Source organism: Amphibalanus amphitrite, unplaced genomic scaffold (assembly GCF_019059575.1).
Source record: "Amphibalanus amphitrite isolate SeventyFive unplaced genomic scaffold, NRLGWU_Aamphi_draft 000048F_arrow, whole genome shotgun sequence".
In the NCBI taxonomy this organism is placed as follows: Eukaryota; Metazoa; Arthropoda; class Thecostraca; order Balanomorpha; family Balanidae; genus Amphibalanus; species Amphibalanus amphitrite.
The window spans coordinates 1,233,707-1,258,540 of NW_024881544.1; the positions used below are offsets into that span (position 1 = coordinate 1,233,707).

The following is a 24,834-nucleotide window of genomic DNA, read 5'->3' on the forward strand; positions in this document are numbered from 1 at the left end:
GCCGCCCAACATTGAAAAAGGCTACGCCCGTGGATGTCAGTGACCTATTTTAGTGCTTTGCTTGGTTCGATCTGTCAATTTCTCTGTAAAGCTTCTACTATGGTGAGTTGTCTTTTTGTAGCTATTTTGAGACACAATAAAAGCTGAAAACGCAACATTTAGGTAGGTACTCAAAATGGCATATGGTTTGGTTTGGGTTCGGTGTGAAATTGCAAGTTTAAGCAAAAAGAAATAATAATTTAAAAGGAAATTGCCTTTTCGATCATTCCAAAAATGTTCTGAATAATACGGTGTCGGATACAACGCTCATCCTTGAGCAAACACAGCATCCTATTCCATGCGTCAGAATAGGGGTTTGATGATGACCGTTGAGAACAACGTGAGTATATCGTCTTCCCGCGACTATCGGTCGCCGGCCGGGGTAACTTTTTCAAACATTCTCCACCCATGCTCGCGAGTCCGACCGGCGCGGCCGCCCGAGGCGTTGTCCCATGACATCGCACGGGCAGTGACGCGATAATGACGGCCGACTTCGTGGTTTGTATCGAAGCGCTTGGAGTCCGACGCTCAAGAATCTACATGCCTACTCGGTATGGCGCCGGCAGTCTCCTCGTAGCTATCGTATAACTGCCTTTTTCGGAATCGGGAATCCAATGGTTAATTGGTTGCAAATTGCGCTGGAACTGTCATAAGCCTCATCCCTGAATGCGTGATTAACGTTAAACATTGAATATGGCTAGATAAGCACTACATCATTGACATTTTGATCATTGACGAAAGTTTTAAATCAACAGTCATTGTTTACGCACAGTACCGATGAATTTTGCACATCGACTAACCATTTTGTGAAATGTCGAAGCATTATGACAATCTGACAAAGTGTTTTGCCTATGACGAACATTGTGCTCAATGACAAAGAGTTATGCAGAATGGTTAAATGGAGTCCAGCCTGTTTTGCCGACCGTCAAACAGTGATGCACATCGCCGATGGGTTATTCTGAATGACGCTTGTCCAAACTGATGCCGAAATGGTTATGACGATTGGCCATCGAACAACGCAAAAAGGTGTAGTCGGTGGCCGGTGGACAGTGGGCAGTGGGCAATGGACGGTGGTCGATTGACAGTGGACAGTGGACGGTGGACAGTGGACGGTAGACAGTGTACGGAGGACGGTGGACAGTGGACGGTGGATGGTGGTTGGTTGGACAGTGGACAGTAGACAGTGGACATCAGACGATAGAAGGTGAGTGGTGGTCACTGGTCGGTGAACGGCGGACGATGGTTGGTGTTCGGTCGTCCGTGGTCCGTAGCCCTTTCATTCAGCAGCCGCTCTGCCGACTAGCCCGTTGGTCACGCCAGCCCCCGTGTAGCCGGACCTGAGTATCCAGGTGCACGGCGGTCGGACAGCCCCGTGCTGCGCCCTCCCGGCACGTGCACTGCCAGACACGCTAACCGGCCAAATGGCTCAGCTACGCCAGCGGCAGCGGCAGCGCACGCGAGCTCGACCGAGCCATGAAACTGCGAGGTTCGCTTCGCCCCACAGCCGGCCATCCGTTCACTGAGAGGCCCGTGACATGACGAGATGTGAGGCCCGTCCGTCTCCGCAGCCGTGACGCTGCTCGGCGGCCCGGCGTCGGTCTGTCTCGCCCGTCGGCCGGCGCCGGCAGAGAGCGTCGGCCAGCCGGGCCGGCAATCGATAACGGCTGACCCGAGACGATCCTAGCCCGAGCCGCCGCCGGGCTGGCTCGGGTACCTGCTGACCGCTGACACCACCCCCGGGCTTCGGCTGACCGCCGCGGTTAGAGGTCAGAGGTGGTGCTAGGTGCAGTGAAGCTGCGGGCGGCGTCAGTCCAGCCGCCCCCGCCCCCGCCCAGACAGATCGCGTGAGAGGGTCTGAGATCGACGGCGAGAGCAGGCCAATAATAAACGGGGCCGTCACCGGCGGCGGCACCCGCCCGCCGGCAGAGGTCCGGCGAGATCTGACGGCGGAGCGCCGCCGGCTGCGGACGCACTCAGAGCCGCCCTGGGACGTGGGCGGCCGACGCCGGCAGAGCCGCGGCGCAGGTGAGTGATGGTCGCCACGGCTGGCACCATCATCCAACCGGGAGCTAGAGACGCGGACCACCGGGAAACAGCGGCTGTGGCGACGGCATGAGATGGCATAACACCGAGGTCCGACCAGCTCACAGCTAAGGTACTAAGCTATGCTTGAGAGCTAAGCTAAGCTCCAAGCCAATCTGAAGAGCTACTGCTCGTCTCTAAGCAAGCTACAGAGGTATAAGCTAAGCCATGCCGGGCGCTAAGCTAAGCTGGAAAGCTGGAGCCATTCGATGGCTTGCTACCAGAGGTAAGACCGCTTCACCTACCCGAAAAGAAATCAAAGTGCGAAACATCCAATTCACACGCCGCCTGAATAAATCGCCACGTCAAACATCGGCACGCCTGAGAAATCGACGACGTATGCGTATGAATTTATCACTGTCGGCGCGAACAGCCATTACTAGGCAATCGATGGTTTCTGATTTAAAGCCGCGATGCTAACAGATGGGCCGGGCGACCGTCGCCGATTATAGTAATTGGACAAATTGGCCCGTCGGCCTTGGAGACGTGGGGCGCGTGCGGCGACGACCGGGAGGGTTTGGGCGGTGCCGTGACGGATGGAGCGGACGACGGTCGTTGGCATGCCGCTCTTCCGCCCACAGGGTGTCGGGGCCGGACGGAAAGTGTAACATTGTGACCTGACCTGACCTGACCGCGACTGTTCTAACCGCAGCGGTCACAGCGGCGAGAGCTAGGCCAGCCAGAGGTCATCCAAAGGTCATCCAGCGGTCATGTTCGGCGGAGAACAGGCCGACTGGTGATGGATCGCTGCAGACAGACACACAAACCAACAGCTGCGACTGATTGCAGCTGCCGTCCAAGGAAAACACGTCTCTCTCTCTCTCTCTCTCTCTCTCTCTCTCTCTCTCTCTCTCTCTCTCTCTCTCTCTCTCTCTCTCTCTCTCTCTCTCTCTCTCTCTCTCTCTTTCTCTCTCTTTCCCGACACCCGGTGCCGCGACACTGGCACTCAGTGATCGACCGACCGACCCACCCCGACCGACCGGCCAAAGGATCGTTGGACCGCGGACAGGGGCGGGCACACAGCAACACACCAGCAACACACTTGGACCACGCCGGCACGAGCGTCGTCCGGTAACTTTATAGCACGCTCACACGAAATAAGCTTCAGTAAATGGCTATACTTGAGCCAGAGAAATGACGCAGTTCAGACTTCAGGCATATAAAAGCAGACTTCATACCGTTCGTGCACCGGGCTCACCTCACTAACTTCACTGTTTGGGAAGTTGGACACCTGCCTGTCATGAGAGCAGCACGGAAGTCCGACTGTGATACCAGCCGACGCCATTGCTGATGAGCTACACATCCTCAGGGACCCAACAAAGCTTCAACGCAGAAACAGAGCTGTGTTCCCTAGCCCCATATCAAGCTCCCTATAGCTCAGTTTACACCAAACTTCATATTCAGGGTTCAGTTCTCTACACCAGGTGCCCAGGGCTTATGCTATCTCAGTTATTCGTATCAAACCGCGCAATGAACACCACACAGGGTCAAATACCAACACCAAAAAAGGCATACAAGGTTCAGGGCCCCACATTCAGGCTAAGGTCTCAGTACCATGCTGCGCAGTTTTCTGGGCCGGCCTAGCAAGGTCTGTGACGTCTGATTTACGTGTAAATCAGTTCATGTTACGCAGCATGGATACAGATCGTTCGCTCCCGAGCGGCAGAGCCTCCCATGCGCGCCACACTGCACCGCACTCCCAACAAAACCGGTCGGGCGACCACCAATCCAACGGCTTTAGGTCAGCCTGGACACGCATTTTCAATGGCTCAGCGTGGGCATAAAATACTCGGCCTCGTTTAGCCATAAAAGTGGTGAAAATGGAGTCTGAACAAGGGATTAGCCGCTCATTAAGGTATGGGAAAACGTTAAGTGATGGCCACGGCCGGTAGCAACAGCAGAACAGCCGCAGTCGGAGTCGGCAGTTCATGGCTGCGATCTATTCATCATAGGCGTCCCACAGCCACTAACTGCCACAATGCCCTGCCAACTGAGTCATCAATGAGCCGATACATCGATAAGAATGGAATAGAAAAGTAACCCCAGCCAGCAGAGTCATCAATCAGTAAGCAACCGATTTATCGATAAAATAAAATCGAAAAACGACTCAGTAAACAACACGGGACAATCGCGTCATCCCTGCCTCCTCTCTTCTTTAATGAGCTCTCCAGTTATGAGTAATGGCCAAACAACCATAAGTTTTCAGCACAATCCTAAGTCGCACGGACCCTCTGAATCACTGCTCGACCGCAAACTGACGGCGTCTGTCCAAAGCCGGGCGTGTGCCTCTCCTTTACGAGCCGCAGCAGCGGGGGAGAGTCGCAGCTGACGCTCCCCGCCCGCACGAGATGCCAGTAACGGTGGCCGGCACGGACGGAGGGAGCCGCTAATGGGTTCCCGGAACCAGTGATGAAACACTTCCAGAGCAGTAGCCCACGAGACGGCAAATCAATCAAACCAGCATCCATGCTTGTCTGGCAAATGTCCTATGTAGTTTACTGCAAGATAAAGGTGACAGTTCGGGGTAGCTGGTCAGAAGAGCATTGGGAGTGTTCGGGGAAAGTAAGGCAGAAGCCTATAAGCATACCAAATGTTATCAGCATTCGGCATTAAGCAGAATCATCCGTGCCTTACATAAGAGCGCCTAACGATAAACAAGACACAACACACCAAATACGGTGACCAAGCAGTGCAGCCCCGGGGAACAGCCCGTTTCCTGAGTGGGCGAGTGAATGGATACAACAGATATATGTCTGTTACCATGTTCGAGCGATGGATCAAACAGGAGCAGGGCATCCTACCGGCACCAACCTTCCAATTAGTCAACCAGCGCCAAACGCCAATGCAGCAAATTCTCGTCAATATCAATTTAAATTATGTCCGAAAAGTTTAATGATGAGTGATGGCATGGGATGCCACTTGCCAGTGCTTTTGATATTAACGTTCATTCTGATCTTCATCAATGTTCATCGACTCCGATAGCCCTCAGTTCAGGATTCAATCTACGAATCCCTAAAAAATTGCAACAGCGGGTCAAGGGCTTCGAGCTCTCAGAAATCAAGCTGGCCGGTGCCCTGCGATACAGACAGGACGCAGAGCGCTGGCCATGGGGAGCATCCTCATCTCGCATTCATGGGATACGTCTGAGCATCAGGTCACGTGGCACGCTCCAGATGACCGTCTACCATTGGAGATCAGTGGACAATGCAGGCACTTAAAGGCCACTGTTCAGATGCAGATAATCAGCTTGATTCCATCACTCGTACACAGAACCAAGGAGGAATGCGCACCAACACAGGTGTAGCTCAAGCTTTCCAGCTGTGCTTGACGTTCCGTTCAGCATACGGCGGGTACCACCCAGATTCTATCGCAGGCGTCACTACAAAGGCATCGATTCTGTGTGTGGCACGACTTGAGTAGAGCTGGACATCAGCTAATGCTGTGAGCCTGAGTCTCACTATACCATGACAAAGCCGTTCACTTTGCTTACTGCCCAGTGAATTTCCAGACTACCTCAGCCGACGTCGTAGCCTACTGTATACCGTGTTCAGCATCCCAACACACCAAAAAGAGTACAACTGTAGTGTATACCATAGCCAGTTGTGTGCCGTATACCATATTACTCGTTCCGTCAGACACAGCAGCGTGGCCTTGTTCCTCGAGCCCGGGGCCGCCTTCCCAGTAGCTCGGCGCCGCTCGGCCGCGGAGATGGAGTGCCTATTACGACCGGCGAGCTACATCAGCCCCGATATTGCCGCCTCAGCAGCGCGCCTTATGTCGCCGGTACAGCGGCGGACGTGTCGGCAGCGGCAGTGGCAGACTGGGCGATATAGGCAGGGTCTGGGCCTGCAGTAACGGTGGCAGGCTGCCGGCAGTGATCACGGAATAGTCTAATCATCTGTCTGAAAAAGTATGATCCGACGGGGAGTGACGAGTCGGCCAGATCACCAGACCGACTGCACTGCCACGTCCAGCCAGGTCACTGCTGGGTCACTGCCGGGTCACTGCTGGGCCACTGGCTGTCCAGCGGGTTCGGCAAAGGTCAGCGCGGTTGGCTGCCGTTCCCACCGGTGCGCTGGGAACGACCCGCCGACTGCAGTGACCCGCGCGGCGACCGACGAACCGCTACCGGCTGACCGCAGTGACCCGTCGACAAATTCCCTGAGACCGCTACCAACCACTTCCGTCCTACACAGCGCGAACCAACGCCGGGCGAGCAGCTCCGCCCGTCCGACCGAACCATTTGTAACGCGCGCGCCACGCCTCCGCGCCGGGCCCATCTGTCTGTGTGCCAATACACGCTGCCGGCTCCACCGATTACCACGGTCCGAACGGAACAGGATTGACACGATTGCGCGATAAAAACCCGGCCCGAATCGGCTCAGGGCTGCTAACCGTGCGGGCCGGCTGCGAGCCAAAACAAGGCGGCGGTGGCAGCTGGCCGGCCACCACCTGCAGACCGGGAGGGTTGGGCAGGCGAGCGGCGGGTGAGCCAGGGCCAATCACGGCTTCTGAGGGGGCATGGAATGGGGAGGGATAACAAAGACATAACAGCACTGCACTGTGCTTCTGTACCAAGACACCTGGCAGGCATGCAGAGGAGGGGCTTTACCAATAGCTGAGTTGCATCGAGGCCGTAAAAATCACAAACACATCAACTTATCCGAAATTCTGTCGTCTCCCTGTTGAAGGGGCCGACCGTTACCGGTTTAAAAACATGTTCTCCTCTGTGTCCCTGCTATACGTCACCCCTAACAGTCACCCGCTTGCGGCCCCTATCGTCTCCCGGCCCCTATCGTCTGATACAGATACAGATACAGATGTGTATTCATCTAGGATCCACAATAAAAGTGGCTTTTCACCAGACACGTAAAACCAGATAAAACGGGGAACATATAGACAGTACGAGTAGGCATAGATATCACTGGCAAACACAAACAAGCGTGCGACTGGAACAGGTTCAGACAGCTACTCGGCGTCTCGACATGATCACACGCTTCACATTGGCGCGAAACGCTGGTATATACGGGCTCAACTCGGTACCGTTTAACATCGCGACTCCTCTAATACATAGTCGACGTCTCCCCGTCTCTGTTCGGGCCCGTGGCTGTGTTATCAGCCCTGCGTTTCGGGTGTTGTGGTCGTGTATGTCGCGGGCTACAGGACCGATGGTATCACTGATATGTTCAGGAGTACCCGATGTGATGGCTCGGTGGACTGCGCAGATAGTGTGGTACTCGGCTAATTCGTCTGCCCGCAGCCAGCCGAGCTGCTGTATGACGTCAGAGATGTGGTCGCTGCGTCTACGGCCACTGACGACTCTGGCACAGAATTTGAGAATTTTCTGGACACGAGCCATCTGGGTCACACCGCACGACCCATACACGCTTATACAATACCGCACGATCGATATGACTAGGGCTTGAACAACTACCTTACGTGTGTTTGCTGGCATCACGTGGCGGGCATGACTGAGAGCGATTAAAATTCCTGTGCATTTTGATGCCATGGCGGTGATGTGAGCTTGATAGTTCAGATGGCGGTCGAGATAAAGTCCGAGGTTCTTCACCGTCCCTGCATCGACTACAGTTGAACCACAAAAGTTGACAGTGACGGGCGGGAGTCCACGCAACATTGCTGGTGTGCCCAACACCAGCATCTGTGTTTTGGCGGCGTTAACTTTCATGCCATAAACTTTCATGTCTTGCGGCCCCTATCGTCTCCCTTTAGCATAATCCGCCGTGTCCCTGACATCACCCGCACACTAAGCCAGCGGGACGAGAATGTGGTCACCGCCCTATTCACGGAACGTAGCCGGCTGGGTGAGTCACTCCGCGGCCATATGTCTCTTTCACACATACGGGAACACCTGAGGACAGGTGACTAAGACGTGGTGACTGAGAGGCACATACCTTTGACTGAGGGGCACGGACTGAGGACTGAGGGGCTCATACTAGGGACTGAGGGAGACAGACCGATGACTGAGGGGCACGTAGTGGTGACTGAAGGGCGCGCACCGGGGACCAAGAAGGGGCACAGACCGGTGTGCACGTGTGGCGCCCCCGAGGGAGCCAAAAGAGGAGCAGGCACGACCACAATAGAAAACCAGTTTTCTTACGTTCGGGGAATGCATCAGACAATGGTCACCTGTGTTCATGTGGTATGGAAATCACGCGACGATGCCCGGTCGCCCGGCGGCTCGGAGTGCACCTGACTTGGAGTAGGGGCTCGGCTCCGGCCAGCTCGAAATCCGGCCACAATCGCGGCCATCTGGAGTGGTGTGGTGTCCGCATGGCTGGCTTCACGTGAATGCGCCGTACTCGTATGAACCACACACCTCACCCAGCGCTCTAGCGTATACACCGTGCCTGCGGTTGGCCGGCCCGCCACTCACTGGACACTGGTCGACGAACAGCGAACACAGAGACACACAGTACACACAGTAACACAGAGAGACGCAGCGCTGGGTCTAAAACAAATATACCGGCTGACCGCAACCAGCGGCGCCGCGCACGGTCCCTCTGTGCTCGATGGACGACACGATTCTTAAAAAGATCTCACCAGTGTTGGTGAATGAACAGAGGACACGGGTCCTGTGTCAATGTATGGGCAGGCGTTACGAATCCCCCTGAGAGTACGATAAAGCGACGCGGGCCTATTGCATATGCAATACTGACGGGCGAAACGGGTCCTTCAGTGTGTAAATTTTCGGACAGCCCTGTACAGAGGTCGATGAGATGATTGTTCAAGCGAGAGGCTCACTCTCCTTTTTCCTAGATCTCTACAATCACATCCCGGTGGGTTTCCTGACCGAAGTGGGGAAGACCGACCAGAGACAGTAGTCTGATTACTGCCATCTGCTGCCTCGCAGCCGACCGCACAGGTGCGGGTGTCACCTTCACTCCCGCCCTTCTGGAATGCGCCAGCCGGATCCGTCACCGATGATCCGTCAGCTGTCATTCACAAGGCGTCACAAGGTCTTGAATTCAGTGGTCACAAGGTCACAAGGTCACAAGGTCAGTGCGTCATGCGTCAGGCTATCGAGCACGATGCGCCAGCCCAAGCACGGCATGTCCGTTTACATTTAGCCCTGTGCGTCCGGCTCTTATGCAATGCACGCTCAGGAGAGCCATGCGTCAATACTGCGTGCCGCGCGCGGGCTCGGTGATTGCCGGCCGAGCGCAAGGACCTGTGAGAACCGGCAGCTGCGGGGGCCCGGACGGACGGTCTTCATCGAGGGAGGCGAGTGGGGGGGGGGGGGAGCAGCCTCTCCTGGCTGTCTCAGTGCACGCGAGTGCCGCGACGAGCGCTCCCCTTCTGGGTTAGTAAACTGGAGCCGATGGGGTGACCTAGCCTGCCTGACCATCCCGCGATGTCTAGACAAACCGAGGTGTGAACAGACCACTCCGTCGGGGACCACCAGCCACCACGCCCCCCCCCCCCCCCCAGTCTGTCTCGCGGGGCTTCACCCGGGGGCCGACGGACAGGGAGTCACGCACCAGGCGGTCCCCCTTCGTCCGCTGGCGGACCAACTCCTGGGTGGTCCCCCGCACAGGGTAAAAACGAACCACGGTACGGACACAATGGAGGTCACAGCGTCCACCGAGACCGATAAAACACTAGTCGACGAGAACGGCACGCGAATCACCCCGGCCGGCTCAAGACCGCACAAGAGGTTAGGAAGTGCCGTGAGCGCCTGCGTACAATCAATATTCAGCGTATGTGTTCACCTATTGCGCTAACACATAAAGCCACCATTTTTAGCATCAACGCCACGGCTAACTCGTCAATAAACTGAATGCAAACTGCCATCGAACCCCACTAAACGGTTCACAGCACCACAGGACGCTCATATACCAATCAGGATAACAGGAGCACTGAGCGATGACTTGCCGAATGTCCGACATTGTTCCAATATTGATGACAATAAAGGGCCATGTAATACCCCAACTGGCATGTTGATGGCGTCCACGGCAGCACGGTTACGGCTCATAATGGCCCCTCGTCGGGTGCACGTGTGCGGCCGGCCCCGTCGCAGACTGTCGCCAGCCGGGGACGTAATGCACCACTAACGGGACCGGGGGCCGTTACAGAGCTCAGTGCCGACGGTATATACCACCGCCGCGGAAATACGGACACCAAAAATGGACCCGGCGCGCCGAGCGACAGCTGTGGTGTGCCCCGAAACAAGCGCCGGGGGGGGGGGAGGGCATGTGTGATCTAATACCGTTGCTAGAGGGGTGGATGGAATTTGTGGCCCCACCAGGTCAATCAGGACCATGTTAGATCAGCCGGTTCAGTCACCAGTCTTCTATTTTTCTTTTTATCAACTGCTGGTCGTTCTAATCAATTGTTGGTTTGGTGTATGATCCTGAACGATCCATTGTCATGGTTATATGATCCTGACTAATATACGTTGTTGGTTATTGATCCTGGCTGATCGACATTGTTGGTTATATGATCCTGAACGATCCACATTGTTGGTTATATGATCCTACCACCCGTCGTTTGGCAGTCACCGTCGTCACCGACTCGCCGTCGGCACCGTCACGTCGGCCGTCTGTGAGATCGTCGCGATCGATGACCGCGTGGCATGTCCCGGAGTCGGCGACACCGGAGCGGGACGGCGCGGGCGGACTGAACGCCGACCCGTCGGCGACCGTGTCGGCGCCTCGGCGTCTGTGTCAATGTTCTGCTGACATGACATGGCCTCACGTCGGTATGGGCGCCTGGGGATTTCGGCGAGGCCAGTGTCGGTGTCAATGCCCTGGAGCTCGCACCGAGTCGGTGTCGGTGTCAGTGTCGGCAACATGTCAATATCATTGTCAGTGCAAGTGTCAGTGCCGATGACGGTATAGGCGTCCAGGAACAGGTGGTGCGCGGCAATGTCGGTGTCGTGTCAGTGTCAGTATGAGCGCCTGGGTGGGCCGAGTCGGTGTCAGTGTCGGTGTCGATATGGGCGCCCGCGGACCGGGTCGGCTCGGTGTTAACGCCGGCGGCGCGTGGCGCCTGCGGCCCTGGCGCGGTGGCCATCGATCCCGACATTCTCTCGGCTCTCCGTGTCGGTCGGCGGCTCTCCGACGGTGCGGGGGCCGCCGGGGACGTCCCCGTGCAGCCTAGCATTGGCAGATCTGGGCGGCTCTGAGAGTGCTGTCGGCTGTCGTCAGGACGAGCTACCTCAGTGCCACAGCCACACAGCTGCAATGGGTTGTCAGCTGCGCAGGACTCTCCTGCCAAAATCGCACAGTTCTGACCGTTCTCGCGGCTGAGCTTTGTGCATCTGTGAGAGGCGGTGGCTGTGCCTGCCACAGCTCTGCGACTGCTCTCTCCAGCTCTCTGTGACAGTTCTGTGTGACTTCAGCAGCCGTGCGCAGCTGTGCCGGCGGCTGTCGCAGCTCTGGCAGCAGTCATAGCTCTCTGTGACCGCGTCCGCTCCGCGCAGCTGCGGCAGCTCTCCGCACCACTGGCAGCGTTCCCGCGCCTAATTACGACCCTTCCCTGCCGTATCAACACGGCCAAGCGCGGTCGGCGATTACTGTCCAGCCAAACGGTTCAAACACGGCTGTTCCGGCGAGTGGCCGCCGCTGCAGATTAACTCATCATAGCCCATCCAGTTGATGGAGCGACTGGCGCTCATCGCCCAATAACCGGCCAAATGCCGCGCTGCAGGCACATAATGAGCCATGACCAACGAGGTGACTCGCGCGACTACTGGATTATACGAAGTTCTAAGGCTGATCACAAACTTTGAATTGGGAATGAATATAATTTGTAGGGGATTCGTCTTATAGGTTTTCTTCACACTTACTGCAACATCGGCCTCAAGAGGCGCTGGTGAAGAGAAAAGTCAGGTGGCCGCGGATCACACATGTCACCGACCCAAAGCTGTTAGCTGAGAGCAGCGACTTTGGACTGCGACGCAGCCGAGCGCGCAGGGAGCCGGTGGCGTCACAACTGTCGAGAGAGGCTCCATGGCCGGCATAGGCTGCACGCCCTCTGCCTTACGCACGGGCCAACCGGTCGTTAGCTCTGAGCTCTGCCCGTCGGAGAAGTCGCTGAATGGCAGCCATGTGGCCGCTTTGAATCGACGGAAAGTCAACGGGCCGACCGTCGGCGCCGCAAACTGCCGTCGCTGATTACACCATCGTTCAGAGGGGGAATGGGGCTGAGACGATAACGGCAACGGCAACGACCGCGCTGGCCAAGAAAACGGAAGGAGAAGATGGCGAAGATGGAGCCTGAGACTGAGACAAAGAAGGAGACGGAGATAACGGGCGGATACGACACACGGGTTTTTGTACGCCAAGAGGCGACGAATATCAGGCGACGCTGGCTTACGACGACAGTTGTATTAATCACAAAGCCGCGGTAAACGTCATTAGTTTGTCACTTTCCGTACTTTATAATTCTATCCCCGATACTCCCACGTTGCGCCACTGTAAGCTCTCAGACCGTGAAGCGGAGGAAATGGATATACATCTTGGTCAGACGGCGAACGACCGGCTACCGTCAGCTGATCGGCGGATCTGTGCTACCGGTGACGTCAAATGAACCCCTGCCGACCGCGGCGGCTGGTCAGGACCGACTGTCCATTATCTGACAGGGGACCGAGGGACGATGGGCTCCGGACCTATGGCACAACGCATCGCGGTGGTCGCCGGGTCAGTCCGAGGACCGTTCCGAAGACGACACGAACCTCTCTCCAGGGGGCCATCCGTCGGGCGCCGGACGGCCGGCGACCCAGCGGCAGAGGCGGGTCGGGAGGTACGGGTTGTCCACTTGGAGAGGAGAGAGCAGTTGCCGCTGCGCAGTTCCCCCGGGACGGACCAGCTTACGTTGTCAGCTCACGGCCGCCTAGACAGCTGAGAGCGACCACTGACGTTCGGCCCGCCGCGCCACGCCCACCACAGACCGGACAGATCATTAGTCAGTGGTCGGTCCGGGGCGCTCGCCCGGACAGAGCTGTCCGAGCAGCGACCGTCCTGTCCAGCCCCGCCGGCGCGGCGCTCGGAGGTCGCGGGCGAGTCCACTCTGCCAACCTCCACAGACGAGAGCGGCTCTCGTTCATACAACGCGGACAACGAACGGGCCATCCGGCCAACTTCCAATGGCCGATAACTCACTGAGCCGGTGCTCATCCGTGATAAGCCGAGCGGTCCGGACGGCCGGCGGAAAGGGCCCGCGAATCCCGGCCGACCGGGCCACGGTGAAATCGCCCATCACCGGACAACTTTCATCGATTCAACAACCGGTTTGGGCCGCGCCGGCCGGCGGCCAGACAGCGCGCCGCTCGCGCTGCCTCACTCTGTTGGTTAAACAGCTGCAGGACAACGGCCGCCAGTCAACAATGCACAAATGCAATGCACGGTACAGCACAGGACAGCCCACATTGCAAACCTTAAGTCACGCTGCCGGGAAATGAATCGCGGCGTTCGCGAAAGGCTGGCTAAGGCTAAGGATATAGGGACGAAGGCAATGTGTGTCGTACAAGCGATAAAAACTAAGGGCCCATGATGTCACAGTTGCACCTCATGAAACCTTCAAATGGCCCACACTATCCGTTTTGAGTAGACGGCTGCGCCACAACTAGACGTGCAACGTCCGCCATGGCTGAGTGAACGGGCCCCAAATTAGACTAAGCCCCGCGCTGCGCCGAATGTCAGGCGATGTCGCGTCATTCCTGCCCCAAACCGACCCTGGTCCTCGGGCCGTCACTGTCCTCCGCTCGGGGGCACCGAGGGCGGTTCTGGCGTCACATTTAGGGGCCCGGAAGGGACGCACACAGGCAGGAACGGCGTTGACGGATGCGGTGAGGACGGGTCTCGAGTCATTTACCAGAACACCATTCACACATCTGCTGCTTAATGAGTCTGGGATGACAATGACTTCGCAGTTGACGTGGCCCTTGACCGCAAATAACAAACCGGCTATGCGTTCTTGGCTTGCGGTAAGGATAGCTGTGCGGGGGTCAACGCCGGTGCCATACCTTGGTTCCATGACAACTGAACCAGTGACAACTGAACCAGGACAACTGAACCAGTGACAACTGAACCAGTGGACAACTGAACCAGTGACAGCTGAACCAGGGACAACTGAACCAGTGACAACTGAACCAGGGACAACTGAACCAGGGACAACTGAACCAGTGACAACTGAACCAGTGACAACTGAACCAGGGGCAACTGAACCAGGGGCAACTGAACCAGTGACAACTGAACCAGTAGACAACTGAACCAGTGGACAACTGAACCAGCGGACAACTGAACCAGTAGACAACTGAACCAGTGACAACTGAACCAGTGACAACTGAACCAGTGACAGCTGAACCAGTGACAGCTGAACCAGTGACAACTGAACCAGTATGACAGCTGAACCAGTATGACAACTGAACCAGTGACAACTGAACCAGTGACAACTGAACCAGTGACAACTGAACCAGTGGACAACTGAACCAGTGGACAACTGAACCAGTGGACAACTGAACCAGTGACAACTGAACCAGTGACAACTTAACCACTAACCAGTAGCCCAGCAAGCAATTTTACTCCGGGCCCAAGCAAGCTGAAGTGCGGCTTGCCCGAGATTTTTAGTCGGGCTAAAGTCGGCTAGCGCTTGGACTAAAGTCGGCTAGCGCTTGGGCTAAAGACTAAAGTCGGCGTATGACACAAAAACGCCGACTAAAGCCCATGCTCTGCCGGAGGTATGCCCTCTGGACCTCTCGGCGAGCTCAGGACAGCCGTTGTTTAGCCCTAGTTGTGCGACGTAATTGGCGTAAGCCCGATGTAAGCCCGAGCAGTGAATCCGTTTATATACCGAAGATTCCTCTGGGCCCAGGCGGGCTGAACTCTGCCAAGCCCACGTTGCGTGCCCTGTCTGTCCAGAGTTAGGCCATCAAAGTGAATATCATTTATACGTTGCTAACTATTCGGGCGTCCCAGGTGGGCGTAACGGTTGCCACACCAGTTCGCGACCACCAGGCTAGCTGTCAGCCCTGTCAGCCGCCGTACGGCTCTCGGACGGACACTCTAATAGATCGGACACAGATCAATTGGCAGACCGGCAGATTGGCACAGACCGTCCGTCCAGCCACCCGCTACCTTATACCTATACCTATACAGCGCAGTACGACATTAGTTGCCCACTGGTTCAGTTGTCCGCTGGCTCAGTTGTCTACTGGTTCAGTTGTCCGCTGGTTCAGTTGTCCACTGGTTTGGTCGTCCACTGGTTCAGTTGCCATACTGGTTCAGTTGTCACTGGTTCAGTTGTCCACTGGACACTGGTTCAGTTGTCACTGGTTCAGTTGTCACTGGTTCAGTTGTCACTGGTTCAGTTGTCATACTGGTTCAGTTGTCACTGGTTCAGTTGTCACTGGTTCAGTTGTCACTGACTCAGTTGTCACTGGTTCAGTTGTCACTGGTTCAGTTGTCACTGGTTCAGTTGTCTACTGGTTCAGTTGCCCACTGGTTCAGTTGTCCACTGGTTCAGTTGTCCACTGGTTCAGCTGTCACTGGTTCAGTTGTCCCTGGTTCAGTTGTCACTGGTTCAGTTGTCACTGGTTCAGTTGTCGCTGGTTCAGTTGTCACTGGTTCAGTTGTCGCTGGTTCAGTTGTCACTGGCTCAGTTGTCACTGGTTCAGTTGTCCCTGGTTTAGTTTTACTGGTTCAGTTGTCCCTGGTTCAGTTGTCACTGGTTCAGTTGTCTGCCTACCCATACCTTACCCAAGAAGGCGACCCGTGTCAGTCCGTTCAGGTAAGATCCGATGAATGGCGCCCACCCTGACCACACCAGGTGGGACCGAGCCGGAGACAGCGGGACCTGATGGACGGCCACCACCCAACCACCGTCCGTCGAAGAACTGTGGGAAGCCAGTCACCACCTCTACCAACACTGACCAATCCCGACCCCAATGGCTCGCAACCAATGTAATCAAGGGAATAGCAGGGACGTCACGGCATCGCTATTTATTCTGGGACTGTTCATTTTTTTTATTCTGCCCCACCAGATCTAGTCAGACAGCATTTGAGATACAGACATCAAACAGTATTTGCGTTTTCTGCTCAGGCCGGCTGGAATCGTAGGCATGCTGAGAGGATTCAAGGGTTTCCCCAATTTTCATCTGGCACCTGCAGATCAAAAGACGAGATCATATGCCTCGGTCGTGACTTCAAATCACATTTCACACCGCACTGGACCTTTGGATTCACCCAACAGTGCAATGTCCGTCAAAGGTTATTTGATGTATCCTCTTGGGGAAAACCAGATACATGATTGACCTTCAGTTGACCTAAAAGAGAAGCGCAATGCGACGGCCGCCAGCCGGATATCAATGGAACATCAAATGTAGGTAATTGACTAAAGCCCACGTCGCTGGCGGCGGCAATTCTGATACACGGAACCGACTCAACTGTGAACCTTTGAAGCCGCTCAGCGCAAACAAGCAAGCAATCAGGACAAGTCAGCTAGCCGGCAGAGCGTTTCAAAGGAAACATCGCGGACCGCTTTTCTGCAGCTGGAAGTGCAGTGGCACCCGTTGGTAGCTCGGGTCTAATCCATTAGGCTGACGACAAACCCGGAGACGGTGCAGCTATAAACAGTGCGCCGGTGCGGAGGCAGTCGGGGATGAGATGTCGCCCGGGGGAGGATGTCGCGCAACGTCCCCAACCCTACACGAGCCTGGGGTCGGCGAGTCCCCCTAGGTTTCTGCTAGTCTGATCAGCATGCCAGGGCGACCCCGAAAACACGGCGGTCGAGACGCATCCAATCTCCTGCGTTCACCAGGCCCCGCAGCCGCCCACTGGTCGTCCAAACACCATGCATACATTACACGGTGTCTGGGGACGAGATTTTACCCAGCAGCATTTCGGAATCGCCAATTCCATCTGGACACACGAGCTGGAATATATAACATTACACTAGAGACGCTATTTAGATATGAAATGACCACGGGAATGATACTAAACTAGAGGAAAATAACGGTTATGAGCACGGAAGACGTGGTCAAAAGTATGAGCAGCGACATGGGCACCATCTGAACGCGAGTTACAGTGAAATGTGAAAACTGTCCAGTGACCACTAAGCTGAGTACATTCCTGGGTACATTCCTGGGGTTGATGAGGTAAAGTGGAGCCATTGCGGTGGCTTCGCCAAAAGAGAATGAATTGTTGGAATGGGGTTTTAGTAGTTTGTCATTGCTTTTTAAGCATCAAGTCTAGCGGCATTGCACAGTTACTTTTAACGATTTCAGATCCAACAACTATCAAGTCTACATGGAGTTAGCAAATTAAATATACATGATCCATCGATAGAAAAAGTGATTATTGACTCCAGCGACCCGATGCCGATAGCTCCCAGTAGGTTACCACTAGCTGTGTCCCATTCCTCACCCCGATTTCGGGGATCCGTCTGGCTTGTTATGCATTGTCTAACGTCTGTGCATTGTCCGTGCAATGTCCGTGCAATGTCCGTGCAGTGTCCACTATCCGTGCGATATCCATGCAGTTTCTGTGCGGTGCATGCAGTCGGGTCGTGACTCCAGAGGGGCCGCGCTACGCACGATCACCAGCGGCCGGCCAGTAACCACCTCCGTGGTCCCACCGTCCAGCAAGGGCACGGCGACCGTCACGCGCTACTAGACCACAGAGCACGCCTGCAATGAGCGATTCGCTGACTGTTGCGATGCATGGTAAAGCACTGCGCGAAAAGTGCGATACCAAGTCGCTGTCATCCTGACAGGCAGGCCGACTGAAAGCAGCACCCACTGCACCGAGACTACATCCTGCCTTCCGTTCAAAACGAGACGTCAATCGCCCACAATTACTCATAAATTGAATATAATCAAAGATGTCAGTCATCGTATATTGCAACAAGCTTTTCAGATCGTATCCCTTCCTTCCGTTTTAACCCGCGAGTTGCTGGGGGGGGGGGGGGCGTTAAACGCCCCCACTTTTTTCGCCGGGCCATAGCATAAAAACGGCGCGCCGCAGGCGCGCCAAACTTTGGGTACCTGTAGGGAATTGATTGAAGTTTATTGTGACAAAGTTTCAAAAAAATCGGTCGGAAAATTTTTGAGATATCGAGGTTTTAGTGACGTCATAATTTCTGAGTTTTCGACCAAAAACGGCATATGTTCAAAAAATCATATATAATCACAGAATAGACATACAGACATGCCGTAAACGCCATTAGACTTCCAATACCATGATCAGTGAAATGGCTATCTTCGATTATTGATTATCGTTCCGCATTTTCCATAATCTTGAACTGAACCTTGGCAATTTTTCGTGACTTCTTCACGACCATGATACATGCATTTCTTAAATTGAACTTTTTGAGCCAAACACGTACACATATGATAAAATGAATGTCACCATCGTGTTCTACGCCTCAAATTACCTAAAAAACATGTGTCACAGGCTGCGAATATCAGTTTTGATTTTCGGGGATATGTGCCTACTAGAGATGCACCAAATTTGCAATTTCATTACCCGCCCCGCCCCGCAGCTACCCCTTGCCCAACCACAACTACCCGCAAGCTGATTTTGGCTGAGCCGAACCCGCTAAAAACCCGCAATTTTAAAAAAAACCTGCCTTTGCAAGGAAAAAATACAGCTGGGTCAATGCTAGAGCTATATAAACCTTACTTGCTTCATTGTTGTGCAGAAAAATACAGCCAAACAAATAGTAAGGACTTGAAATTGCTATGCTAAGTCCTCAGGAAGTGCACACTGGATAATGGAAAACGAATAATGCATCAATACATTTGAAATTCCTTTCTGAAAAGAGTTCCGTAAAATCTTTCTCTCACCTTACCCTTCAGCATTGGCTGAGGATCAAAATTTCACTCTGGTTCCTCTCAATGTTAGGCTTCTGAAATGATACTGTTATCAAAATGAATGTTGATATAAAAAGATATGCGATTTCCAGTTAAAAATAAATAGTGTCACGGTGAATAATGCGTATCCAGTCGATCTACACATAAAACAAATCATGCAAAAGCCCATCAAAAACCAACTAACCAATGAACCACGCATTTTTGGAAACATGCGTCAGAAGCGTCACCAACAGCTGATTGCAAGGAATGTTACAGCGACTAAATTATTGCAGCCGTAGTTAGTGCGAACTTGTTGCGAAAACACCGTTGTATAATGCATATTAATGTGCCATTCTGATAATATTATTTTACACAACAGCTAAAGTTTTACAATTCAGAGGTTAATCACCGGTTAGGAAATAAAGAGACAGTAAATACTAAATAAAATGTAATAATTTTATAGTTGGTCTTGGTAATGCTCTCCGGCTGGTCTTCTCTCGGCAATCGGCATACAAATGATAAGGACGTAAAAAGACAAAAGAAATAAATGCGACCAGCTACGTGGTTTTGTAACATGTATAACTGCTATTTTGAGGTATTCAAAAACCAAGACAGAAAAATTGATTGTAAAATAATTATTGCGTCATCAATGACAGCTTTCCTTCGCCTCAGAGACCAAAATTGACGCAGTCAAATGCCAATCCTTGTCAGAATGTCGAAAGTGCGCCAGTATTGTATTGCGTTATGTTTGGGCCGCATGCCAGTCAATATTTTGATTTTTTGTAAGAGTAATTGCAGGTACCTAATTGGTGTGTTATTTTCGTAATATAGGGTGGGACAGAACATAGAGTAGGATAGGTAATCAATGAATTTGCATCAAATTTTGTTTAGCTCTTTTTTATGCCGACCAGACGCAAATAAAGTAACATGTGGCATTTGCTCTGATTTTCAACATCAACATCTCATTTTAGTCTGGGTTCTTCCATAATGTATATCTAGTGCACACTGCACATAGACTTCAGTTCAGCTTCCTATAAGTTTGCTTTCAGGTTCTTTTATGTTTTATGGAATGCTTTCATCAGCATTTATTTATGCTTTGTAGTTTGTCGTTTGTACCCTGGTTTGGTCATTGCTAGCACTGTGGATGCTATTGCTGGTTGTTTTCAGTTTTGCATTTGAAATGTGCTTCCTTGATATATTTTTATATTTGGTTCTGTTTTAAAAGTTGTTTTGATGAATATTGTATTGTTAACCTGAGCAAATGCACTTGGCATTGTGTTTTGCATCTAAAAAAATAAAAAATAAATTTATAGGTTCTAAAGTCTGACCGCCAAATACCCGCCACACGACAAGTTTTGCTTCTCGAACCCGCCAAAAACCCTGCGGGTTTTGAAAACCCGCAGAAAGCGGGTTTGCGGGTTCAAAAAGGGCATCTCTAGTGCCTACCCGGTTGACCTGACCTTGACCCTGACCTATGCTTGACTGACCCCTACATGGAGCTGACACTCTTGTAGGCCTTATATGATGGATTGTGCACCGTTTTGACAGAGTTTATGACGAGAGGTGCCCATTGGGAAGTCCTGAAGTCCATGCTACTGAAAGCCCGATTTCAGGTGTTTGACCTGACCTTGACCCGACCTGTGACCTCAAAATTCAACTTTTAAGTACTAATCTGAAGCGTCTCGTCGCGCTCTTTCATTTGCCGCCTCGTGCGTTTCGCTGCGCCTATTGGTTCTCGAGTTATCGGCTGGGGGCGTTTAACGCCCCCCCCCCCCCAGCAAACGGTGGGTGGCGAAATACCCCAGCAACTGCCGGGTTAAAAGGAAACGGCACCGTGTCGTCATCTGCGCACACCTTATGAAGCTGTCCAGCTTGCTGACTCATCCGGTGGACTCAAGGAGGAAAGCCTCAGCACACGACCTCACACCAATAACAACACCGCCAACGCGCGAGGGGTTGGGGTTCGGCCGGGGCCTCCATCAGACGCCGGAGGGGTGCGAACTGCGAGCAAACGTGGCCAGTCATCCAGTTGATTCAGGCGTGCCACGTTGATCAGCCCCTCGCGAGCGCACACATTAGGGCGCAGCGGGAACGCAGAGCGGGTGAGATGTGAGCTGAGTATCTGCGCACAGTGCGCAGCAGACAGCTCGAGGATGACGTTAGGAGTACATCATGACCTATGCGTTCTCACAGGCATATTGGAGAGGGGTCGGGATTATGCGTGGTTATACGGGCGACTGTGGCGTTCTTCTCTCATCGCACGCAGAGACGCAGGTGGGTCCCACGTGGACCGGGGTGGCAAAGCGCCAAAGAGGGGTGGACGTCCATCTGGGTGGTCCACCGAAAGGTGTGGGCGAGTCTCACCCAGGCGCTTAGAGCGTGAACGTGCGATGAAAACATGCTAAGCACACCAATTGTTTCAAGTGGCGGTAAGTACAGGCGGGGACATTCCAATGACTAAGGAACTTCCCGTATTGGCGATGGTTCTGACGTGCAAGTGACCGTCACATATATGTGACGGTATCGGTCGTATGAAGAATCAGCCGGACGATTACGTCACAAAGTACACTATTGCAGAATTACGGCCAATACCTATCAATAAAACACCAGCGGCAATGGCAGGTACTTTTGACACAACAGTACAGAGCAAAAGTCGTACCAATCGGACCGCTAGATTCCCTGTCAGCCAGACACCAGGGCACACAGTCGCAGCTAACGTGACATCTGCACTGACAGATCGTCCCTCGTTGAAGATCCGGCCACGTCCCTGGGCAGTCGTCACCGCCCGGGGCCAAGATGGCGCCGCCGTGCTAAGTGCTGTACCGTCCGTCGTCGACGAGCCAGTGCCAGCCGCCGGCTCCGGAGACGTTTATCAAAGTCCCATTCGGCCGAGTGGCTCTCGGGGGATCCTCAGACCTCTCGGCGATATTAGCGCCGAGAAATGGGCTCTGATAACGCCCGGCGCCGGCCCCGATCGAGATCGCTCGGGGTTCTGTCTAAGTAGGTAGTTGAGTGGAGGATGGAATCGACAGCTGCGACCGCCGCCAGTTGAGTGGTAATGAGGAGGGTGAGAAACAGACTCACCCGGCGCCTCATCAACTCGCCAAGCTACACCGAACCCAGCGGATCATATCCCACCATCTCTCCCTGCCGAGATAGCCACCTGGGGCATACGGCAGCACCCCATGTGACCCGCCCTCCGCCACCTTTTTCAACTCACCGCCGCTCCGCACCGCGCCGGTCGGCGCAGTCCCGCTAATGGCAGCACCGGCTAAATGTGCCGTAAAATAGCTATGTAAATCGACACCTCCATGGCAGTTGGCAGGCGGTAACTCACGTAAAATGAGCATAGCCTGATGCGATTCGGCCCGGTGTAAATTCTCGAGGTGAGTTATGTACGGCAAGGTTACCGGTCGCTGAGTACGGGCTAAAGCACGGGTCACAATGGTCCCCAATCGATGACACCGTCTGAACTGGCGACGTTCCCACGGCTGACCACAGGAGGTACAATAGGTACAGTAACGTGACCTTACAGCGGGGATTCGCCCCATAAGCCTGTGGGCAGTACAAAGAGTACAATAAAGTGAGCTTACAGCGGGGATTCGCCCAGCGGCTGTTGGCGGGCGGTCCACTGTAGACCCGCGTACCGTGAGAAAATACGGAGGGGAGTCCTGTCAGATCCTAAGTAGGCTGATCTGACCAAGGAGTTCTTTTCCTCCCTGTCTAAGGAGTTACCGAGACGGCTCGGCCATGGGATGGGACTCTGACTGACCTTTTGTTGACTTTCCGCTTGGTGAGCGTGCCGCGCAGCTCGTTCCTCTCCTGCACCATCCGGTCCCGCTCACGGAGAGCCACGTCCAGCGACTTGAGGCTCTCCGAATCGCCACCAGACGAGACGGTGGCCGGGGTGTTGGAACTCATCGCTGTCGGACGGAGGGGCGAGGTCAGTGAAGACGGGTTCACAGGAAAGGGTCACTGATAAGTCACTGTCACTGACTGACAGGTCATTGGATGGGAGGCACTGGCGGGTCACTGATTTAGTCATTAAGAGCAACGTTTACGAGTCACTATGAATGTCACTGACAAGTCACGTATAAATGTCACTGACGAGTCACTGTCACCGGAAAGATACAGCGTCACTGACCAGTGCCTGACCACTGGGTGCATTCACTACCACCTGGCTGGTAGGGAGAGGCGTTACAGGGAGCAGCCACCTGCACCTGACACCACACAGGCGGACAGCGGCCGACAGTGACCGTACCAGCGCTGCGAAGTTCATGTCACTGTCACCAGGTCGGCCAACAGCACTGCTTTGGGGCTATCCTCGTCGAGAAACTCAATGCTTCATACAATCAGCCCACTTTCCGCGGCGCGCAGTAACAGACACAAAGGGTTTGCAATAAATAAACAATAACAACCGTAATAAAATGTAGGTAAGACTATTTACCTAATTGTCTTGGTTCACAGGTGTGAACAACAAAGAGGAACCTTGGAGCTATACATATTAAATATGTAAACTTACACAAATGACAAAAGTGCATAATGATAGTAATGGCATAATAACGGTCAACCATAAATAATAACGGCAGTGAGAACTTTTGACATCTTTGCTAATGTATGGTGCAATTCAGACAAATGAAGGCCTACCAATTACCATCAAATGGCTGGAGGGAAAGTGAGGATTGAAAATGCCCGGGTATACCCAGCTACCATGTATGTCTACTGTCCCCAGGTATCGTGACAATCATGACTTATATATTTCAATATATTAGCAATTATGAATATGCTATGGCACACAGACATCTGGTCAGTCCTCATAACAGGCAATGTGGCCTGATTTGCGGTATATCTAAGCCGCAATAACATTCATTCATAGGTACGGTTTAGATATAACGTAGAGTTTAGTTTTTAAGAGTAACCAAGGTTTGTTGTCAATAGTTAAAACACGATTCGTTAAAATTGTGTTTTTCTATTAAAAAACAAATCTGAGTTCCCTGAAAATTTGGCAAAAGCTGCCTGAGATCAGTAGGCCCAAGGATATATGTGCGCCTTATGAGCGTTTATGTTTTAGTTTATCCCAAACTAAGCGAGGGGAGAGAAACTAAACGGGGGAGAGAGGTGCTATGCGATCTTTTGTCTGTGAAACGCATGTGTTAATCATGTAAGGTCCGAAGGCACCCTCGGACTGCGTCCCCAGAACTCCGTAAAACGTATTCTGTGTAGCTGAGGGTCCCAATATTTCCACAGTCTGCCCTCCTGCCTATCTTTTTTCTCCACTACGGCCAACGGTGGAGTGCGTAAGTGTAACGCACTTTCGTAATTGCGTAATTACGTACACACGCCTGTACTTTGTGCCCAATGTCAGCTACATGAACTTCCTCTCCCCGCTTGAACTATGGATCGGACTCCGCCGCCGGGGACACTGCGGCCTGCGCTCGGAAAGTACTCGGAACATTCACTTGTGAGAAGGGCAGGGCAGAAGACGGACAAATCTGACCTGGATTTTCGTAGACACTCAGCAGTCAGCGAGGAAGCGCAGCAATCTTACGGCCAACACAATTGATAGAAAAGAAACACGAAAAGCTTGATGTGAGCAGTGGACTTCAACGACGACTAGGGACGTTCGATTACGGACCATTCGTTGTGTATAGGGTCGAAGCTTCGGGGGGGGGGGGGGGGGCAAATATACAATTGACTCTCACAGGCTCTCATAAGTGAGTGTACCGGGCTGACTGGATTCAGAACTCTGTGGAAGGTTGACTGGGTGGGTGGATAGATGTGAGTGGTTGACTACGGACGGTTGATTTCGGTAGGGTTGACTGTGGGTTGCAGAGCAGGTTGGCTGTGGGCAGATGACTGTAGCAGGCGGCGCCTCGACCGATCCGCGGCCCCGTGGCCCGTGC

The 24,834-nt window shown here is 53.6% G+C and overlaps 1 protein-coding gene across 2 annotated transcripts in view; it reads right to left on the reverse strand.

Annotated features, from left to right (window-relative positions):
• The window catches only part of LOC122377668 (tight junction protein ZO-1-like), a 73,771-nt gene that overhangs the window by 47,257 nt on the left and 1,680 nt on the right, over window positions 1-24,834 (reverse strand). For both annotated transcript variants that reach the window (XM_043357978.1, XM_043357976.1), the window contains exon 2: window positions 22,704-22,854. In XM_043357978.1, coding sequence (XP_043213913.1) covers window positions 22,704-22,854 — 151 coding nt within the window. The remainder of the gene's footprint in view (window positions 1-22,703; window positions 22,855-24,834) is intronic.